Source organism: Podarcis tiliguerta, assembly GCF_965153285.1.
Source record: "Podarcis tiliguerta genome assembly, chromosome: 14".
NCBI classification, from domain to species: Eukaryota; Metazoa; Chordata; class Lepidosauria; order Squamata; family Lacertidae; genus Podarcis; species Podarcis tiliguerta.
Window position 1 is genome coordinate 9,469,753 of NC_139547.1, and position 18,268 is coordinate 9,488,020.

The 18,268-nt window shown below is 46.7% G+C and overlaps 1 protein-coding gene and 1 long non-coding RNA gene across 6 annotated transcripts; one reads left to right on the plus strand and one right to left on the minus strand.

The window, feature by feature from the left end:
* Positions 1-3,129: 3,129 nt before the first annotated feature.
* On the minus strand, positions 3,130-11,436 carry LOC310664213 (uncharacterized protein). 5 transcript variants are annotated; one of them, XM_083413069.1, is made up of 6 exons: positions 11,279-11,436; positions 9,453-9,960; positions 9,135-9,261; positions 8,106-8,188; positions 7,716-7,842; positions 3,130-5,938 (listed from the first exon to the last, which is right to left on the minus strand). In XM_083413069.1, the coding sequence occupies exons 2-6, from the start codon at positions 9,855-9,857 to the stop codon at positions 4,728-4,730; spliced, it is 1,953 nt and encodes a 650-aa protein (XP_083269195.1). In that variant the 5' UTR covers positions 9,858-9,960; positions 11,279-11,436; the 3' UTR covers positions 3,130-4,727. The 5 variants fall into 5 exon arrangements, with proteins under 5 accessions (XP_083269195.1, XP_083269199.1, XP_083269197.1 ...); XM_083413073.1 differs by having other exon boundaries at positions 9,150-9,261; positions 11,279-11,417; XM_083413071.1 differs by having other exon boundaries at positions 11,263-11,417.
* Positions 11,437-14,849: 3,413 nt separating this feature from the next.
* Positions 14,850-17,538, plus strand: LOC310664278. Its single transcript, XR_014504847.1, has 3 exons — positions 14,850-15,641; positions 15,869-16,609; positions 17,009-17,538. It is a non-coding gene; the product is annotated as an uncharacterized lncRNA (long non-coding RNA).
* The last annotated feature ends 730 nt before the right edge of the window (positions 17,539-18,268 follow it).

Consider the following 18,268-nt stretch of genomic DNA (forward strand, 5'->3'; position numbering starts at 1 on the left):
AGGTACCACTGCAGCTGGAAGGTAAATGGTGTTTCTGTGTGCTCTGGTTTCTGTCATAGTGTTCCATTGCACCAGAAGCGGTTTGGTCCTGCTGCCGACATGACCCAGAAAGCTGTCTGTGGACAAACGCCGGCTCCCTCTGCCTGAAAGCGAGTTGAGCGCTGCAACCCATCGTTGCCTTTGACTGGACTTAACCGTCCAGGGGTCCTTTACCAGCTTCTTTGCCCATCTAGGCATTGTGTGCAGATTCTTAAGCAACAGCAGCTCTCCAGGGTCTCGGGCAGAAATCTCTCCTATACCTGCTCCCTTGTGCTTTTAACTGAAGGTACCAAGGGTACATGTTCTGCTGCTGAGCTGCCGTTACACCCTCTGTCCCCTTCACACAGGAGGGGTACCTGTGGCTGTTCAGCTGTCATTGAACTCCAGTCACCATCACTCCACCAGCCAGCACAGCCAAAAGTCAAGGATAATAGGTGTTGCAGACACACAATACCTGGAGGGCCACAGGTTCCCCGTCCCCGAAAATGTTGCCTCCCACTTCCTTTCTTTTTACTCCAGTGGCTTCTCTCGCCACCAGCACCTGCTCCGTCTCTGCATTGATTCCTGCTGAATCGTTTCCCCCTCTGCTCCTGTCTGTCAAACCAGCCACAGTACTCAGCTTTGCTCACCTAAGCATGAATGGCCCCTAGGGACCACTAGAGCCAACCGTGGGAGCACCCTGCCCTCTGAATTATAGACGAGATTGTTTAAATCCTGCATTAACATGGGCTGAGCATGAATAATTCACACGCTCCGTGCTTGCAAAGGGGTCTTGCGCATGTGCGCACACATCCTTCATAATAATCAAAGTAGGTCATAGCAGCAGCCAGGGCCCTGGAACAGAAGCACACTGCAATAAACCCGTGTGTGTGTGTGTGTGTGTGTGTGTACACACACACACACACACACACACACACAGCTGTGTTGACAGGCAGAGCAGATTCTGCCTTAATCTGGTGTGTTCATAACCAGCTTGTTGGGAGGCAAATTCCATATAGCACAATGGCTATCTGGTTTTGAAGACAGAATCTCCCCCTTCTAAAAACAGACACAAGAACCAGGTCAGCTGTAAGTTGTTATTCACTTAAACCAGGGTTGGGGAAAATTTGGGGGGCAAAGGGCCACATCCCCCCATGGGGAGCCTTCTGGGAGCCACATACTAGTGGTGAGCCAGAGGCATGAACTGGCAGAGCAATGATCTTTCCAGAGGAAGAGGAAGGACTCTAGGACCCTGTCAGAGGCATCATGCCTCCTTCCCAAAGCCCAGCTCCTTGCTCAGCCTGCTTTGGGAAGGTGGCAGGAGGGCTGGGTTAGAGGTCAAATTTGGTCTCACTCCCACCACCAGTGTGACAAGACAATGTGCCTCCCATGGGCTCCATGTCGAAGAACTACTCTGGCCCACCATGGCTGTAGCCAGGATTCTTGTTGGAGGAGGGGCATAAAGATCAAGTGTAAAAATACCCCCCAAAAGCGGACATTACGGAGGGCTGGCTTTTGTTGGGGGGGGGGACAGATTTCGGGGTGGCAGCACAAAATCTCAGTTAATTGAGTATTTTAAATGCTTTTCAATCACACACACCCCGCCCCTGCTATGCCCATGCAGCCCACTTGGTATGAAAAGTTGGCCGCACTTGGGTCTTCCTGGTTTTACGAGAGAATTCTGAACATGGCTATGGCGCCATCTAGGGGAAGGTCTCAGTTCAGCAATCCAAGAACTATGTACAGCAGACGCTTGGGTTGTGAACCATATGGGATGCACATTCGCAACCCACAGCGTTCGCAACCTGCAGTGGCGCATCTGTGCACACATGGGTTGCGATTCTGCGCATGCGCAAAGTGCAATTTAGCACTTCTACGAATGTGCAACTGCGAAAACCCAGAAGTAACCCATTCCGGTACTTCTGGAATTCGGCGGTCCGTAACCCAAAAAAATGCAACCTGAAGCGTCTGTAACCTGAGGTATGACTGTAGTTAAATGAAGGCCTGAGTTTAGCGTGAGAGGTGGGGTGGGTGTGTACACACACACAAAGCACATAAGTGTAGGCTTGCCAGTTTTAAGTTTAGCAGTTCGAATCCCTGCAACAGAGTGAACTCCCTGTTAGGATATTTCCGTTCCACCTTAAAAGGGAGCAGGATGTTTGTGTCACAGCCTGCGTATTTCCTGTTTCACAGGATGTTTACTTGTGTCTTTGCTTTCGTTTCTCTCTCGGAGCAGGAACACTGAAGCAGGCAGTCATGTTTTTCTTTGTTCTGATCAACGCAGAAATAAACTTGTAAATAATGCTCTCCTAAGTGCATCTTTCACTGTGCATTATCTGCTGATAGAGCGTGCATGGCTCTGGAATGTGGCAAGCTATTTCTGGAGCTCGTGTCGCTAATTGCTGATACTGCGTGTCTACGGGAGATCAATGGACGTCTGGAGACAACGTGGAGTCAAGATGGACTTTGTCTCCCTGGCAGTATCCCAACACTCCCATTGCTCTGTCCCAGTTCCTGCCAACCTAGCAGTTCGAAAGCATGCCAGGGCAAGTGGATAAATGGGTACTGCTGCAGCGGGAAGGTAAACGGCGTTTCCGTGCGCTCTGGTTTCCGTCAGTGTTCCGTTGTGCCAGAAGCAGTTTAGTCCTGCTGGCCAGAAAGCTGTCTGTCAACAAACGCCGGCTCCCACAGTCTGAAAAGCAAGATGAGTGTCGCAACCCCATTGTTTCCTTTGACTGGACTTAACCATCCAGGGGTCCTTTACCTTTACACATGTACAAGCATATTATCAAATAGGAATGGACATAGCTGTCAGTTTTGGTTCTCTCTTTCTCACTCTTCTGATCTTAAAATTCAGTTCTGCAATGTTTATGCAGCAATTTCCAAACGTCCATGTAAGCCCTATTATAAAGACCTCGATTGGGCCTCAAGTTGAGAAACGTCGTTAAACTGTGCATGGGAATGTGGCCTTTTTTCAAAGGGAAAAAACAAACTTTCCTGCCCTGGATTTTGCTAGTACTAAAATAAGAACTGCATCCTCCAGTTCCTTTTGCTGCCTGGGAATACCTGTGGCCTATAGGTCATTATGTATATAAAAGGAAAAAGACAAGGTTGTTGTCCCTTCTCTACTTTTTTTATTCATTCTAGCTCTGGAAACATTAGCAATTACAGTAAGAGAATAAAATAAAGAGAGGCGCAAAGATGAACAGAAATTGGGAGGGACTCATATTCTTATGTTTAATATATAGTTTTAACATTTACAGAGCCTATATGATCTTTAACAGAATTAGTGAAACTTGCAGCTGAATCTGGATGTTTAGTGTAATATGCATTGAATAAAGTAAAAGCAGAAAATATGGGTATAAATGACAGCAGATTCCAGGAAAAAAAATTGATTATAGGGTATGGTGGTGGTGATCCCATAAGAATAACAAATAAGAGCAACACACACACACACACACACACACACCCACACCCACACACACAGCAACTGGCAATCTTACAAAACAATGTGAGAAACTGTATCTTTTTCAGGCCAAATTGCCCGAAGATTTTTCACTTCAACATTTATCAACTGAGATACTGGCTCAGCAAATTAACAAATGGCAGTGTCTTCTCAAAAATCATTTGGATCAAGAAAAAGCCAAGAAATAAAGGGGGATAAATATGCGGGATTAAAAAAAAAAAAAAAAAAGCTGTTATCCGTGGGTTTCAGACCTAAATCTGTATTGTATTATGTTTTGCAAATTGCATTAATTGGATCACTGAGCAAACTGACACTGCCCAGGGAGAAGCAGCTTATGCCACCACCTTATTTGAAGCCCTGCAGTTCATACTAGCCAGGGTGATGGTGGGTATATCTTCTTTTTCTGTCACAGAAGAGATGTCCACATCAGGCCCCTTTCCGGGAGCTGGACTGGCATAATATCCAGCATTTCCTTGAGATGATGGTGGCATTGCCTCTGCTCTGCCTTCTGTGCCTGCAGCAGGGACCTCCATAGTGGTGGCCCCCTGTCAGCCCACAGGAACCTCTACTGGATCCTAACCTTCACCAGAAGTGTAGGCCAGGGGTTAGGATGACAACCTAAGAGATTTTACAACATTTGATGAATTAATTAAAAAGGCTGATACTAATGTATCATCCAAAATCTACAGGTTGCTCTTAAAATAGAACAGTGGGCCAGAAAAAAGTTAGCAGATTAAATGGGAAAATGGGCTCAAAGTATTGCCCGGGGGGGGGGGGGTGATCCCACGAGACACATGGGAAATTTTGTGGCACAGAGTCCATAAACGTTATTTGAACATGACGATAAGGGAGACTTGTTAGACAAATATACTATTTTAATATACATTTTATGTGCTTATAAGGGATAATGCATAATCCTACAGTTCTTGGTTTCAGAACTGACTTGTATCTGAAAAAAGGAACATAAAAAGTTATTTCCAGTTTCAATTCCCTGTGGACACATCTGTATACATAATTACTTCCTACTCTCTCTCATATATATATTGTTGTTGTTGTTGTTGTTCATATATATATGAATTTAAGACAAAAAATAGTTTCTTTGTTACAGCACACAAATAGAGCTCCTGTGACTTTCACTTATACAGTGCTTTTCCAATCTGAAATATTGGCTTTATTGATTTTAATCTTGTTCCACACTCAAAGCACATCTACTGGTTTCTCCCTTGCGTGAGCCCTGTGGTACTTAATGAAGCTCTTTCTTACCCTGAGAGCTAGGGACAGGGGATCTGGGGCCTTGTTGTTGGTCCACAACTCCCATCATCGGTGACTGTTGGGCATGCTGGCTGGCACTGGTGGAAGTTGGGGGTACAACATCTGAATTGCCGCAGGCTCCCCAGCCCTGCTTGACGCATCTCTTTGGTTTCTCCCTCGTGTGAGTTCTTTGGTGAGAGGTGAGGCTTTTCCTCACACTGAAGCTCTTTCCACACTCCAGACATTTGTAAGGTTTCTCCCCTGTGTGAGTTCTTTGGTGAGTAGTCAGGCTTGTGCTCAAGCGGAAGCTCCTTCCACACTCCAGACATTTGTAAGGTTTCTCCCCTGTGTGTATTCTTTGGTGAGAAGTGAGGCTTGGTCTCACCCGGAAGCTCTTTCCGCACTCCACGCACTGATATGGTTTCTCCCCTGTGTGAATTCTCTGATGGTACATGAGGGCCGAACTCTGACTGAACCTCATTCCACACTCCAAGCACTGATACGGTTTCTCGCCACTGTGATTTCTTTGATGGTACGTGAGGGATGAATTATGACAAAAGCTCATGCCGCACTCCAGGCATTTATATGGTTTCTCCCCCGTATGAATCCTTTTGTGTTTACTTAGGTATGAGCTCTGGCCAAAGGTGCGACCGCAATCCAAACATTTATACGGTTTCTCCCTTGTGTGAGTCCTTAAATGACAAGTCAGGCTGGTGTTCGAACGGAAGCCCTTCCCACACTCCGAACATTTATATGGTTTCTCCCCTGTGTGGATTCTCTGATGAGAAGCGAGGTCATTCCTCTGACTGAAGCTCTTCCCACACTCCAAGCATTCATGTGGTTTCTCCCCTCTGTGGATTTTTAGATGGGCAGTCAGGTGGAACTTCTGCCCGAAACTCTTTCCACACTGCAAGCATTTATATGGCTTCTCCCCGGTGTGCATTTTTCGGTGCCTATTGAGTTGTGACCTCCAACCGAAGTTCTTCCCGCACTCCTGGCATTTAAATGGTTGCTCCTCTACGTGGGTTTTGCCGTGAGCTTCGTGGTTTGGGTTCGAGTCAGATCTGTTCTGAGACACAGGGCAGTTGCTGGTTTCGTTTCTTTCACCTTGGGTTGCAATTTCATAGCAGCCGCTGGCTTTTGAAGCAAAGGACTGACTCTCACGCAGTGCTCCCTCATTCGCCATATCACGGATGTCACCTTCTAGAACAAAAACAGGGAGCTGATAAGAATTTGAGTTAGGCCAGGAGTCTCCTATCACCAAACCACGTCAGATAACTGTTCTGATATAAGAAGAGCTGAAAATACTTAGGTGGGAGGCTGTTTTCTGCACATGTTTTCCAACCTCTTCTATCTAGCGTTGACTGACTGTTGGTGTGATGTAGAACAAGGGGTGGGGAACAGTATACTGGCCATAAGGCCAGATCCTTGTCTACCCTTCTCATGGGCTTTAAATGAATACAGTGGTGCCTCACAAGACGAAAAGAATCCGTTCCGCGAGTCTCTTCGTCTAGCGGTTTTTTCATCTTGCGAAGCAACCCTATTAGCGGATTAGCGCTATTAGCAGCTATTAAAGGCTTAAGGGATTAGCGGATTAGCTGCTAAAAGGCTATTAGCAGCTTAGTGCCTTAGAAAAAGGGGGTGGGGAGCGAAAAAAAAATCGCAGCAACTCGCAAGACATTTTCGTCTTGCGAAGCAAGCCCATAGGAAATTCGTTTTGCGAAGCACCTCCAAAACGGAAAACCCTTTCGTCTAGCGGGTTTTCCGTCTTGCGAGGCATTTGTCTTGCAGGGCACCACTGTAGTGCAGATGATGACCTTAAGGGAGACTACGAGACTGTATAAACTCATCAGAAAAATATCCACAAGCCTTCTGAAGCACCAGAGGCCAGTGTGTTTGACCTTGGACTGTCTCATATTCAAGCCACAATGGATTTTGAGCTGGCCAAGGCAGGTGACATCACCTCAGATTCATATCTATTTTGTGGCGAATGTACAGCTGGACTTTTTACTAGCTAATCTGTAATGTGGATGGTGGCAACGAAAGACATTTCCCCACTCCTCTTACAGCACAAGGTGGGAAACCCTTTTCCAGATCAGGAGTCGTATTTTCTTCCGAGCAACTTTCTGGTGGCAGCATGCCAGTGGTGGGCGGAGCCAGAGGCAAAAGTGGGTGGAGCAAACAATGTAAATTTACCTGGTTTCTATACACAGACTCACACACCCTTCTCCAGCCAGGCAAGAGGTATTAGAGTTCAAGGATACATTCCAACCAGGCAAAAACATCTGAGGCACAGAGAGGGTCCAGTGAGGTGCATGGCCTGAGGAGAGCTCTGGAGCCAGACAGAGAGGTCTAGAAGGCTGCATTTGCCCCCTGACCTGAAGTTCCCCACCGCCTTACATTATACCCTCAATAATTTTGTCCAGCAGAGCTTCCTCAGCAGTGATACCAAAGCTGTGCAACCTTTTTCCTACGGACATATGACTCCTTCCTCTCTCTTTCTCACTGTTGATTTTTAGGCAGTAAACAATGACAGTGTGGTTCTGTTAGGCTAATGCAATTCTAAAATGGCCCTGGTCTATATTTCCATTTATTATGGCTCTGAATATACCCCACTGTCAAATGACCTGACACTGACCGAAAAGTTGTTTTCGCTATGCTGCGGCTTTAACATTGCATATTCATGTCTAATTATTGTTATCCCCTTTTTGGATTTCAGTTAAATGGAAATGCAGGATATAAATGCTTTAGTAAATAAAAATACCAATACGTCCCACTAGACTGGGTGAAGGGGACCTGAGATGCTGAATGGCAAGAACTGTGCCAAAACATGTTAAGAAATGTAAAGAGGTATTTTCATCATCTAGGGACTCTTAACTCCCATCTTCCTTGACCATATAGGCTTGGGCTGATGGGAGTTATGAGTCCAAAAACGTCTGCAGAGCCACAAATCCCCCAACCTTGAACTAGGCAGGCTTACCAAGAGAGGCCACAAGTCCACAGCTCTCCTCCATGACTTGCTTGTGCAGAGCTCTCTGGTCAGGATTCAGCAGAGCCCACTCTTCTTCAGAGAAATTCAAAGCTACCTCCTCAAAGGTCACCCGGCCCTGAAAGAAAAAGACAATGTTTCCTCCTCATAGATAAGACAGTAATATCCAAAAGGCCAGTTATGGCAGAGGTGCAGTGGGGAAGATGGCTATTATCTTGCAGGATTTACACCTTTCACAAGTTGCATTCATAGATTTCCTAGTGGACAGCTTTGAGAGACGTAAACAGAAAGAGAAAGATTCATCGAGGTCCAGAAATGTGAGCAGGGGGACAGAGAAAACCAAGCTTCCCCTTTTGTCTCTGCAGAGAGTCTTGCCCCTACCTGTTTAGGTCTCACAGAAGCCATTTCCCATCTACCACAGAGTTGAGATGGCTGAGTATGTTTTTCTCGCACCATTCCATTACCTGTAAAAAAACACACAGAAAAACAAAGATAGTGGGAAGATAGTAGGATAAGCAATGCATATCCAAGTACGCATGGGCATTACGAAGGCCTGCTTCCCACATCGTGCTAAGCCAAACCATGGTGGGATGCAAATGGGCAGGAGACACTGATTATGACAAAGTTCCTCTGCAGAGAGCTAAACTATGAACCAAAGTTTGGACGCCATGCTAAGCCAAGCCACGGCTGAGCTCAGCTCAGTGGAGCACAGCAGCAAAACGACCAGAGAGAAGAAAAGCAGTCATGATCTCCCAACTAGCAGCCTCAAAGGTGTGGGGAACCTTTGTCCTTCCAATTGTTGCTGCACTACAAATCCCATTATCCTAGGCTATTAGGCATGCATGCTATGGCAGATGGGCGTTGTAATTCAGCACCATCCAGAAGTCCTAAGGTTCCCCAGACCAGCACTAAGCCATAGCTTGGATTAGCGAAACAAGTAAGCAAGGCCCATATATTTTCTGTTGAATGGATTTTGGATGTCAGCACCCATTTCAGCTGTGTGTTGGGGGGGCAGGAATCTCTCATCCACTCAATTTCCTCCCCCCAGCCTAAAAAAACTTGGAGCTGTTGGCTGCAATCAAAATACAGTGGACGCTCCATGCGGGATGCACATTCGCAACCCACAGCATTCACAACCCGCAGCGGCACGTCTGCGCACACACGGGTTGCAATTTGGTGCTTATGTGCAAAGCGTGATGTAGTGCTTCTGAGCATGTGTGACCGCTGAAACCCAGAAGTAACCCGTTCCGGTACTTCTGGGTTTCGGCGGATCCATAACCCAAAAAAACGCAACCTGAAGCATCTATAACCTGAGGTATGACTGTATGTCAGAAACTTGAGGAACGCTAGGGATTTCTTGCATAATAAATAGAGGCAGACCAAGTTGAAATATGCCCCATTAATCCTTACACTGTAAGGTGGTACCTCTGTTGGTCTCCTGCATGACCCCTCTTCCTGGTGGACGGTGTCTGATGTCTGATGGAGCCTCCTCTGGCTCAGGGAAGCCAGAGCCCACTTCTGCAAACAGTTCCAGCTCCTGAAACAGCAATAAGAAGCAAAGACACAGAATGGGAGAAGGCTTAGAAAAAGTATGATCAGAAGCAAAGGATTTGGGGCCATCGCTCCTTAGATGATTTCCCCAAAGAGATAGGCAATTAGTGAGGAGTTTTAGGGTATCCTCTCTCACATTCCTGGGCTCATGGAACTAGCAGGATGAAGTGCTCTCACCTGCTGCCTTTCTGCCTTACTGAGGAGGAAACCTTCTGCCAAGGCCACTGCCTGGGAACTGGTCTCGGCTCCACATTCTCTGACCCAGCGCTCCATCTCCGCTGGAAGGACGGTCAAGAACTGCTCCAGGATCACCAAGTCCAGAATCTGATTCTTTGTGCGCTGCTCTGGCTTCAGCCATAGGCGGCAAAGATGGTGGAGCTGGCTGCAAACCTCTCTGGGCCCCTTGTCATCCTGGTAGCGGAACCGCCGGAAGCGTTGGCACCATACAACTGAGCTACTTGTGTCCTCGCCTGGGGTCTTCTGAACCACCATTTTTTCCCGGGATTTCCCACTGCTCCCATTCCTGATGGCATTGAGGCGGCCTCTTCCTTCTTTGGAGCCGGCTGAATCCTTCTTGCCCATCTTGGATTGGTGCTCCGCCTCTTCCTACAAGAGGATCGCTTTTCCCTCCTCCCAGTATTTGCCTTGAGGTAAAGATGGCCTTAACTGGTGCTGTTACCAAGGCCTGCAAAGCCAAGACATCATTCTGTAAGTGCATTATTACATTGTCAAGGCAGGGAGATTTCCCATAAGCTCAGAAGCGACCATGTCTTGTCCCAAAACTAAAAGCAGTAAATGCATATTGTGAGACACGGACTGGGATGAGGAAGAATTCCTTCCCTTGAGGGCTATAGATTAAAGCCCTCGTTCTGACTGAGGTTCAAAAAGTGCAGAACCTGTCACACTAGTGCAGCTACCAACTAATACTTCTACTAGGAAGAAAGGGAGGTGGAAAGGGGAGGCTGAGATTAACTAAAGTCTTGAAAGGCGGTACTTAGATTAAAGCATCCAATGTGATTGAGGGTCAGAAGATGGAACGTTCCCCGCTTCCTCCCACCTTGGACCTTTCTGTGGTGGCAATGGTCTCCTCATTTGACTAGGCTGCTGAGGGGTGTGACTGAGGAAGGGGTGTGGTCTGGGGTGAGTCCTGAGGGCCATAGAGAGGCCACATTTGGCTCCCCACTTCTGACACATTGAATTACAGTGGTACCTTGGGTTACATACGCTTTAGGTTACATACGCTTCAGGTTACAGACTCCTCTAACCCAGAAATAGTAGTTTGGATATTATGAATTTGATTTTAAAAATCCCTACATAATTAAACCACTCAATGAAACAATCCCACCAAAGCATTAAAACGCCCATCTTTTTTATTACAGTGGTACCTTGGGTTACATACACTTCAGGTTACATACACTTCAGGTTACATGCGTTTTAGATTACAGACTCCGCTAACCCAGAAATAGTACCTCAGGTTAAGAACTTTGCTTCAGGATGAGAACAGAAATCGTGTTCTGGCAGCGCGGCGGCAGCAGGAGGCCCCATTAGCTAAAGTGGTGCCTCAGGTTAGGAACAGTTTCAGGTTAAGAACGGACCTCCGGAACGAATTAAGTACTTAACCCGAGGTACCACTGTATCCCGTTCACAACAGTAGCCAGACACTGCTCCCAAACTTTGTGCCCATCAGGAACAGGAAGTTTCTCTTCCTCTCCTGTTTTCTTCCCAGTGTCTTTCTCCCCATCTTTCTCCCCACGACAATGCAGAAATCCTTCCCACAGCCATCCCTGCAAGAGCGGACGGTCCATGAACTCCACCTTGGTGGAAAAGTGGGATATACAGTACTGTAACAGCAAGCAAGCAAGCAAAGGATACCTTCTCTCTGCAGGGTTTGAGCCTGGGAACCTTTTCCAGAATCAGGATTCCCCCCGCCCTACTCACCCACCCACCGTTCCCTGTAGCCCCCAGGCTCCCCTTTTCCCAAACGCACAAGGGCGGAGGCTCACCAGATCGCAGGAGGAAGGAAGCCCCGCTGCAGCGCCTACGGAAGCCAAGGGGCCACTTTCCGCTCCTGGAAGAAACAGGGCAGGAAGGGGCGTCCAGGGGTGGGGCTGCCTTTGCTCCAGGGTTCGCTTCCTCTCTCCCTCCTTCTCCCCCCCCTAATAAAATTAATTCTCTCTAGGAATCCGACTCGATTCATTTAACCCAGCGTTTCCCAAACTTGGGTCTCGAATTGTTTTTTGGACTACAGTTCCCATCATCCCCGACCACTGGTCCTGCTAGCTAGGGATGATGGGAGTTGTAGTCCAAAAAAAGACCAGCTGGTGACCCAAGTTTGGGCAACCCGGATTTAACCCTTTCAGGGCCCCGCAACAGGAATCCTCTCCCTGGAGCATCCAAAACGCAAGCAAGCAATGCGCACAGGGCAGGTGGTGCTTCTTGATGCTCCATCCGTGCGCGCCAGGCGGGGAGTCCGATAGGAACCCGGAGAGGCGCCGCCGCGTTTCTTTTATCGTTATTTCCCATGCCGGTTGCCTTTCCTGAACGCCCTTCCTATCCCGCAACCCATATGGGGAAAGGGGCGTTTGGCTTGGACAAGGCGATGGAGAGAGGAGATGCATGCAGGCTGGGATGGTGCGGGGAAGCAGGGCTGGCCCACCCACGAGGCAAAATGAGGCAAGCTCTTCTGGCAGCAGCCTCCAGAGAGGCAGCAGGATCCCGATGCACATCATAGAATTGGGACCCTGAGGATCATCTAGTCCTGCCCCCTGCAATGCAGGAATTTTGCACCCTTCCCGTGTTCCTGATGTAGATCTTCACTTACCCCGCCATTTTGTGGTTCACTTCAGGGCGCCAAAATGTATTGGTGTAGGTGGGGTCCTTTTCTCGCTACTCAGTGCAATCCAAGGCCACTGAGACTCCGTTATTCAGTCCTCAGGCAAGCCTGACCCTGCCAAAGTTTCCCGTAGTGGAGTGTGTGAGGAGGCAGAGGGATAAAGTTGTCTTAAGGCCCCATTTGCGCTGAACATTTCAAGCAGAATCATGGTACTTTAAAAAGCCAGGGCTTCCCCGCAAATAATCCTGGGGACTGTAATTAGTGCTGAGTGTTGGCAGGAGACCCCCATACATTGGTACCTCGGGTTACATACGCTTCAGGTTACATACGCTTCAGGTTACAGACTCCGCTAACCCAGAAATAGTACCTCGGGTTAAGAACTTTGCTTCAGGATGAGAACAGAAATTGTGCTCTGGCAGCAGGCCCCATTAGCTAAAGTGGTGCTTCAGGTTAACAGTTTCAGGTTAAGAACGGACCTCCGGAACGCATTAACTTCTTAACCCGAGGTACCACTGTATTCTCTTCAGAGAGCTACAGTTCACAGAGTTTATTGGGATGAGAGAGACTACAGTCTCTGTAAGAGGGTGAGCAGGGATACCTGCACAGTATTTGGGAAGAGGCGTGTCTCTTCCTGGGGCCTTTGGAAAGTCTCGAGGTTAATCTGCTGCTAATTTAGGTGAGGATACAAGGCGGCACAGTGAATTTAATTCGACTTAAAGAATTCCAGTTACCAATACAACCACTTACTATTCTGTGTATATTCTTGCCACCAATGAATAATATGGAGCAACAAAATCATAACACACAGGTCTCTGACCTGAGGAGTTTACGGCCTAAATTTTGACTGGGAGGAAGAATCCACAGAAGCAGCTAAGAGGGAGATCAGGGTAGCCAGATGAAGATGGGAAATGCCTTTCAAATCTGTGTACAGGTGCCTCTAAAAGGATCTTGAGCCTCTTCCTTTCTCCTGGCATGCACAGGTGGATGACAGAAACGCAGTTTTAAAATGCACATTAATCTGGTCTAATTGGAGCCATGTAGGAAAGTGGATTTATAATAGCAATTTGGCCTTACTGAGTTTTTTGTGTCTAATTGTGATGCCTTGTCACTTGCATTGAGACAAAGATGAAAAATGCTAAGGAGTAAACTCTACACAAAATCAGAGTGGAATCCCTAAAATGGATAGGTTGTGACTTGTATGCCTCAGTTCGGCAATTCCAGTAGCTGGTGCCAATTGTATGCTCTGCTTTCTTTTGGATCATGTCAGCAAGGTTGAGAGCAGGGTCTTGTTTTCTGGGCAGTCCAGGACATAAACTCACACTGCCCAGACTAACACAGCAAAACCCAACACAGGAGGCAGCAGTTACCAGTCTCTGCAGCCACAGAGATTCGCCAATGGTTTGACCTCTGGATGGGCACTCCATTGTATCTCGAGACGGACAGAATCCAATATTTCATGTTAATAAGCCCACCAATGCCAGGATGTTTGTGCTATCAACACTGCTTTGTGAATTTTTACCAAAACAAATGTGCACACCTTTAATGTAATTGTCACAATGTGCACCTTCTTACGTATTCATATAATCTCGCTCTTCCAATCATGTATGGATGTATGTCTTCGTGTTACTTGAGGAAAACACCCCATGCAGCTGATGAGGGATAAGGCTTTCAGTGGCTACTACCCACAATGGCTGTCAGAGGCAGCATGTCTCTGAATGTCTGTTGCTTGGAATCACAAGATGCAATAGTGCTATTCTCCTCAGCTCCTGCTAGCAGGCTTCCCATGGGCATCTGGTTGGCCCCTGTAAGAATAGGATGGTGGACTAGATGGGCCTGGGGCCTAATCCAGCACCGCTTTTCTTACGTTCTAATGAACAGGACTCTAGTCCCTAAGCCTTTATGCCATCATAAATCTGCGGCCCTTTAAAGTCCTGCACAACTCTTTGTTGGAGCTTCAGAATTCTAGCACAGCTGCCCCTCATGAAACGGGAGGGGGAAAGTGGTAGCTAAAGACAATTCCAGGTGCCTGCTTGTGTCTCTCCCCATGCCGTAATAATAATAATACTTTATTATTTATACCCCGCCCATCTGGCAGGGTTTCCCCAGCCACTCTGGGCGGCTCCCAACAGAATATAAAAACACGATAAAACATCAAACATTAAAAACTTCCCTAAACAGGGCTGCCTTCAGATGTCTTCTAAAGGTCAGGTAGTTGTTTATTTCCTGTAACCCCACTTCTCACAGGGAGGCAGTGGCGTAGCGTGGGTTGTCAGCACCCGGGGCAAGGCAAGTAATTTGCGCCCCCTAACCCGGGGCAAGTAATTTGCGCCCCTCCCCCCGCTGCACTGTCCCTCCCCCAGATAGTCCCTCGCTCTCTCTCCGCACCGCACGCCTGGCATCATCCCCTCCACAGTGGGCGGCGACCCGGCGGCTCGGATCGGATTCGCACAGCCAGCACTGCAGTGAGAGAGAGTGAGTGAGCCAGGTAGGGGCAGAGAGCTGCGAGTGCGAGCGCACCCCCCCCCCCCGATGTTGCGCCCGGTGCAGCCGCACCCCCCCCCGCACCCCCCACACTACGCCACTGCAGGGAGGGAACCGCCAGAAGGCCCTCGGAGCTGGACCCCAGTGTCCAAGCTGAACGACGGGGGTGGAAACGCTCCTTCAGGAGGGCCATTTTTAAAGTTAAACACTAGCAGTGTGAAAAGTGCTTGAAAACACAATGGAAGCCAGTAAAGTTTTTTCAGTATTTTAATTTTTTTTATTTTAAATGGTTTATTTTATTTCAACAGGTATACAGCACTGAGTAAGAGAAAAAAGGAGAAGGGAAAAACAAGACGAAGCAACTAAAATGGTAAGTATACATAAAAGCAAACGAGCAGTATGTACAGGGATTACGATAAAGGGATAGCAGCGTAAAACATGTTCATAACAAAGCTAGTAGGGTATGAAAGCATTTGCCAAGATACATAGCGAAAAGGTAAGTAGCTAGGGTAAAAAAATCAGAGATATTTCCAGCTAAACTCATACTTAGCAGGGACCATATTAAAGTGTGGGCGACTATTGACATATGTCATGAAAGTCCACCAAACAGCTGCGTAATCTTCTGGTTTCATGGTACCGTGCAAAACTGGTGAGCTGACGAGTTTTTCCGTAAACGCAATATGTGTTGCTTTTTGAAGCCAATTTTCATTTGCAATGCTTCAACCATCTTTCTATCCCTGGGCAACCACAAAGCTGGCTGCCACCGGCGGGTAAAGGACCAACAGTTTCAATACAATCGAAGAAGTGTTGTCTCTAAGTATAGGAAGAAGGAACTAAGCCAGGTCCACTTGTGCTACAAGTACCAATGATGGTGCCAATTTCTACTGCCACAACAGACCAAAAGGTGCAAACTGGATGGGCAGGATCACTAGAGGTGTCAGAACGTCCCTAAAGTCCCACAATTGCACCAACAGTGTCTAATTCCCGAGTTTTGTATATTCTATGAATGACCACCATGAAATTCTCTTTGATAAAGTTCATTCAATACAGTGGTACCTTGGGTTAAGTACTTAATTCGTTCCGGAGGTCCGTTCTTAACCTGAAACTGTTCTTAACCTGAAGCACCACTTTAGCTAATGGGGCCTCCTGCTGCTGCTGCTGCGCCGCTGGAGCCCAAATTCTGTTCTTATCCTGAAGCAAAGTTCTTAACCTGAAGCACTATTTCTGGGTTAGTGGAGTCAGTAACCTGAAGCGTATGTAACCCGAGGTACCACTGTAGTGGCAAGATTATTTTCCTACTGACTGGTCAGTCAGTAGCTTGGTGTATGTGTCTATCTGCAAGCTAAGTCTCCAGCACTTTAAAATATGGGGGTGCCACACTTTTAACATTTGGGGGGAAAGATTCCAGTACTGCGCACCCTTGCGTACCCCCAGAAAAAAAGCACTGGTCAGCGCTTTGAACTGGAGTACAAAGTTCAGGTTGACAGAATCCACATACTATATATTTTATAAGGCACCTAATATTTACCAAGCTCTCTGTTCTTGTTCCTGGGAAATGAGGTGGTGGCAACATCTGGATTCCTTTTTTTGAACAAGCACTTTTTGAAGCTTTTTCTTGATAACATGAGATCTATCCTGCAACCTTCTTCCCCAAATAGCCTCTATATTGCACCATAATGATGCTCTTTATATAGTGTTAGGTGAAAAATTGGTCCTTAGGTGTTCAGCTAGACTGAACTAGCTACAGTAAGCAGATTACACTTCAGTTTTCCCAGCGGTGCAGTTTACCTGCTAGTTTCCTGTTAGGTTCATTATAAAAGGTTGGGCCAAATATATACTACAATGCTACCAGTAAAGGTACAGAATCAGGGTGTAAAACAGACCTTCTGGAGATTCTCAAAGTCCTTCGTAAAAAAGCATTAAGTTTCTAGCTTTTATTACTTAGACAACGTGTTTGAAGGTGGGTGGCCAGTGCCTGCTGAAATATATTCTCAGGGTTATCACCTGAGTAGGAGCTTGAGTGGTAAAGGGAGAGGACTTCTCCCCCCCCCCCCCATCTTGATATTTTATTAAGGATTTTCTTGTTTTACAGAAGTAAGTGTAATGCCTCGTTGTCGTTTTTCCATGTAACATTTTTACAAATCCATTTCATTTGTTGTGGCATTAGGGGGAGAAGAAAAGAAAAAAGAAAGGTGGGGTGGAGAGAGAAAAGATGGATGGGGGTGGGGTCGGGTGGCGGTGTTTCTATTATGTTTAATGTATGTAGAGTTTGGTGTCAGCGTTGCTTGTGTTGTTGACTTGTGTTCCTTTGGTGGTGAGAGAGGTTGGGGTTGGCCTAGGGTGTGATTGTTTGCTTGTGATTGGCTGTGGTGATCTTTGCTTTCATGTGTGAGTGGGGTGGGTGGGTGTTTTGGATCAGGTTAGCAAGGGAGAGGACTTCTATGCCCTGCTATGTTTTATGAAAAGCCCACAGAGCAATTTTATAAGTCCATGCAACTGCCTCCTGCTGGGAGAAGGTGCTCTGAAATGGCAATAAGGTTGTTGGCTCGCAAAACAGTTTTCCTTTTTGCAGTAACCTAGGGTTCTGACAGGAGTAGTTAAGAATCCTCTAACCCTATGCTGAAGGGTATAATATTGTGTAATCTTTTCGTAGAAAAGCAGAGAACCGCACCGCCATCCCCAGTTAAGTTTCCCTTTGCATATGCTTATAAGTGAGCAGATAGATCTCTTTCACATTGTTGAAGGTGTTTGTCTTTGCTAGTAACAACTGGTTGAAATCTTCTATTTAACAGTTTACCAGTTTTATTCCAAAGTGCCTGTAGCCTGTGGCAACAGATAATTTTGGGAGAAGACTTTCACAAAATGGTTTAACAATAACTTTTTTAAAACAGAAAAAAGTTTTTTAGAAAGTGGTGGTGGGCACTGAATTACAGCTACACATCCGCTTGATTTGAACTTGGTTTCTTGTGTTTGCAGCACTTTTGAATAAACAAAACAATATGGATCAGACTGCACAGGAAATTCCTCAGCAGGAGTGTTAGAAACTCAGATATATAAGCTAGGCATCAAATGAATCCCTAAGCCAAGGTTACAGTGGACAAAACAGAATGTCTAGTTGCCATTTTGGGGCAAGACTGCTCTAAAGTCCTATTTTTCAAGCGATTAACTGACTGTTTTCAAACGATTAACGTCTGGCTAGTTTACAGATGACAACCCTGAGCTGGGTTAAGAATTTTGAGACGCTGAAGAAGAAAAGCCACTTGATATAGGGACAGTCCACATGCATATATTGGCCTCTTCCCACTTCTTTTTCTTAATGGTGACACCGACCATTCATAAGATAGGGATATTCTTCACAGCTGTGAGCAGGGCAGTGGGGTGGGGTAAGTGAAGACAAGCTACAACAATTTACTATAATGTTGTGCACTGCTCCTGCTCAGGCTGCACAGTAAAAAGCATTTTGGTTCCTGAAATTCACTCTGATTGTGCAGATAAAATATAACTGATAGAATTCTACAGGATGTGGTATTAGTGTGTGAAAACAGTCAAGATCCAAGGATTCCCAGGCCTGCACCTCCAGATGGTGGAGACGTCAGGCCCAATCCTGGCGCCCAGGCATCTTTACTTGGTTGTAAGTGGCCAATAGTCGGGTGCAAAATGCGCATGGCACCTGGCTAAT

What these genes read in the sequence shown, in the direction of transcription:
- LOC310664213 (XM_083413069.1), bottom strand. Translation starts at nt 9,857, where the DNA reads ATGGGCAAGAAGGATTCAGCCGGCTCCAAAGAAGGAAGAGGCCGCCTC. An exon ending in GTAAGGCAGAAAGGCAGCAG is followed by an intron (nt 9,262 to 9,452) that starts GTGAGAGCACTT and finishes TTGCTGTTTCAG; the next exon opens with GAGCTGGAACTGTTTGCAGA. An exon ending in CAGAGGTACCACCTTACAGT is followed by an intron (nt 8,189 to 9,134) that starts GTAAGGATTAAT and finishes GTTTTTTTACAG; the next exon opens with GTAATGGAATGGTGCGAGAA.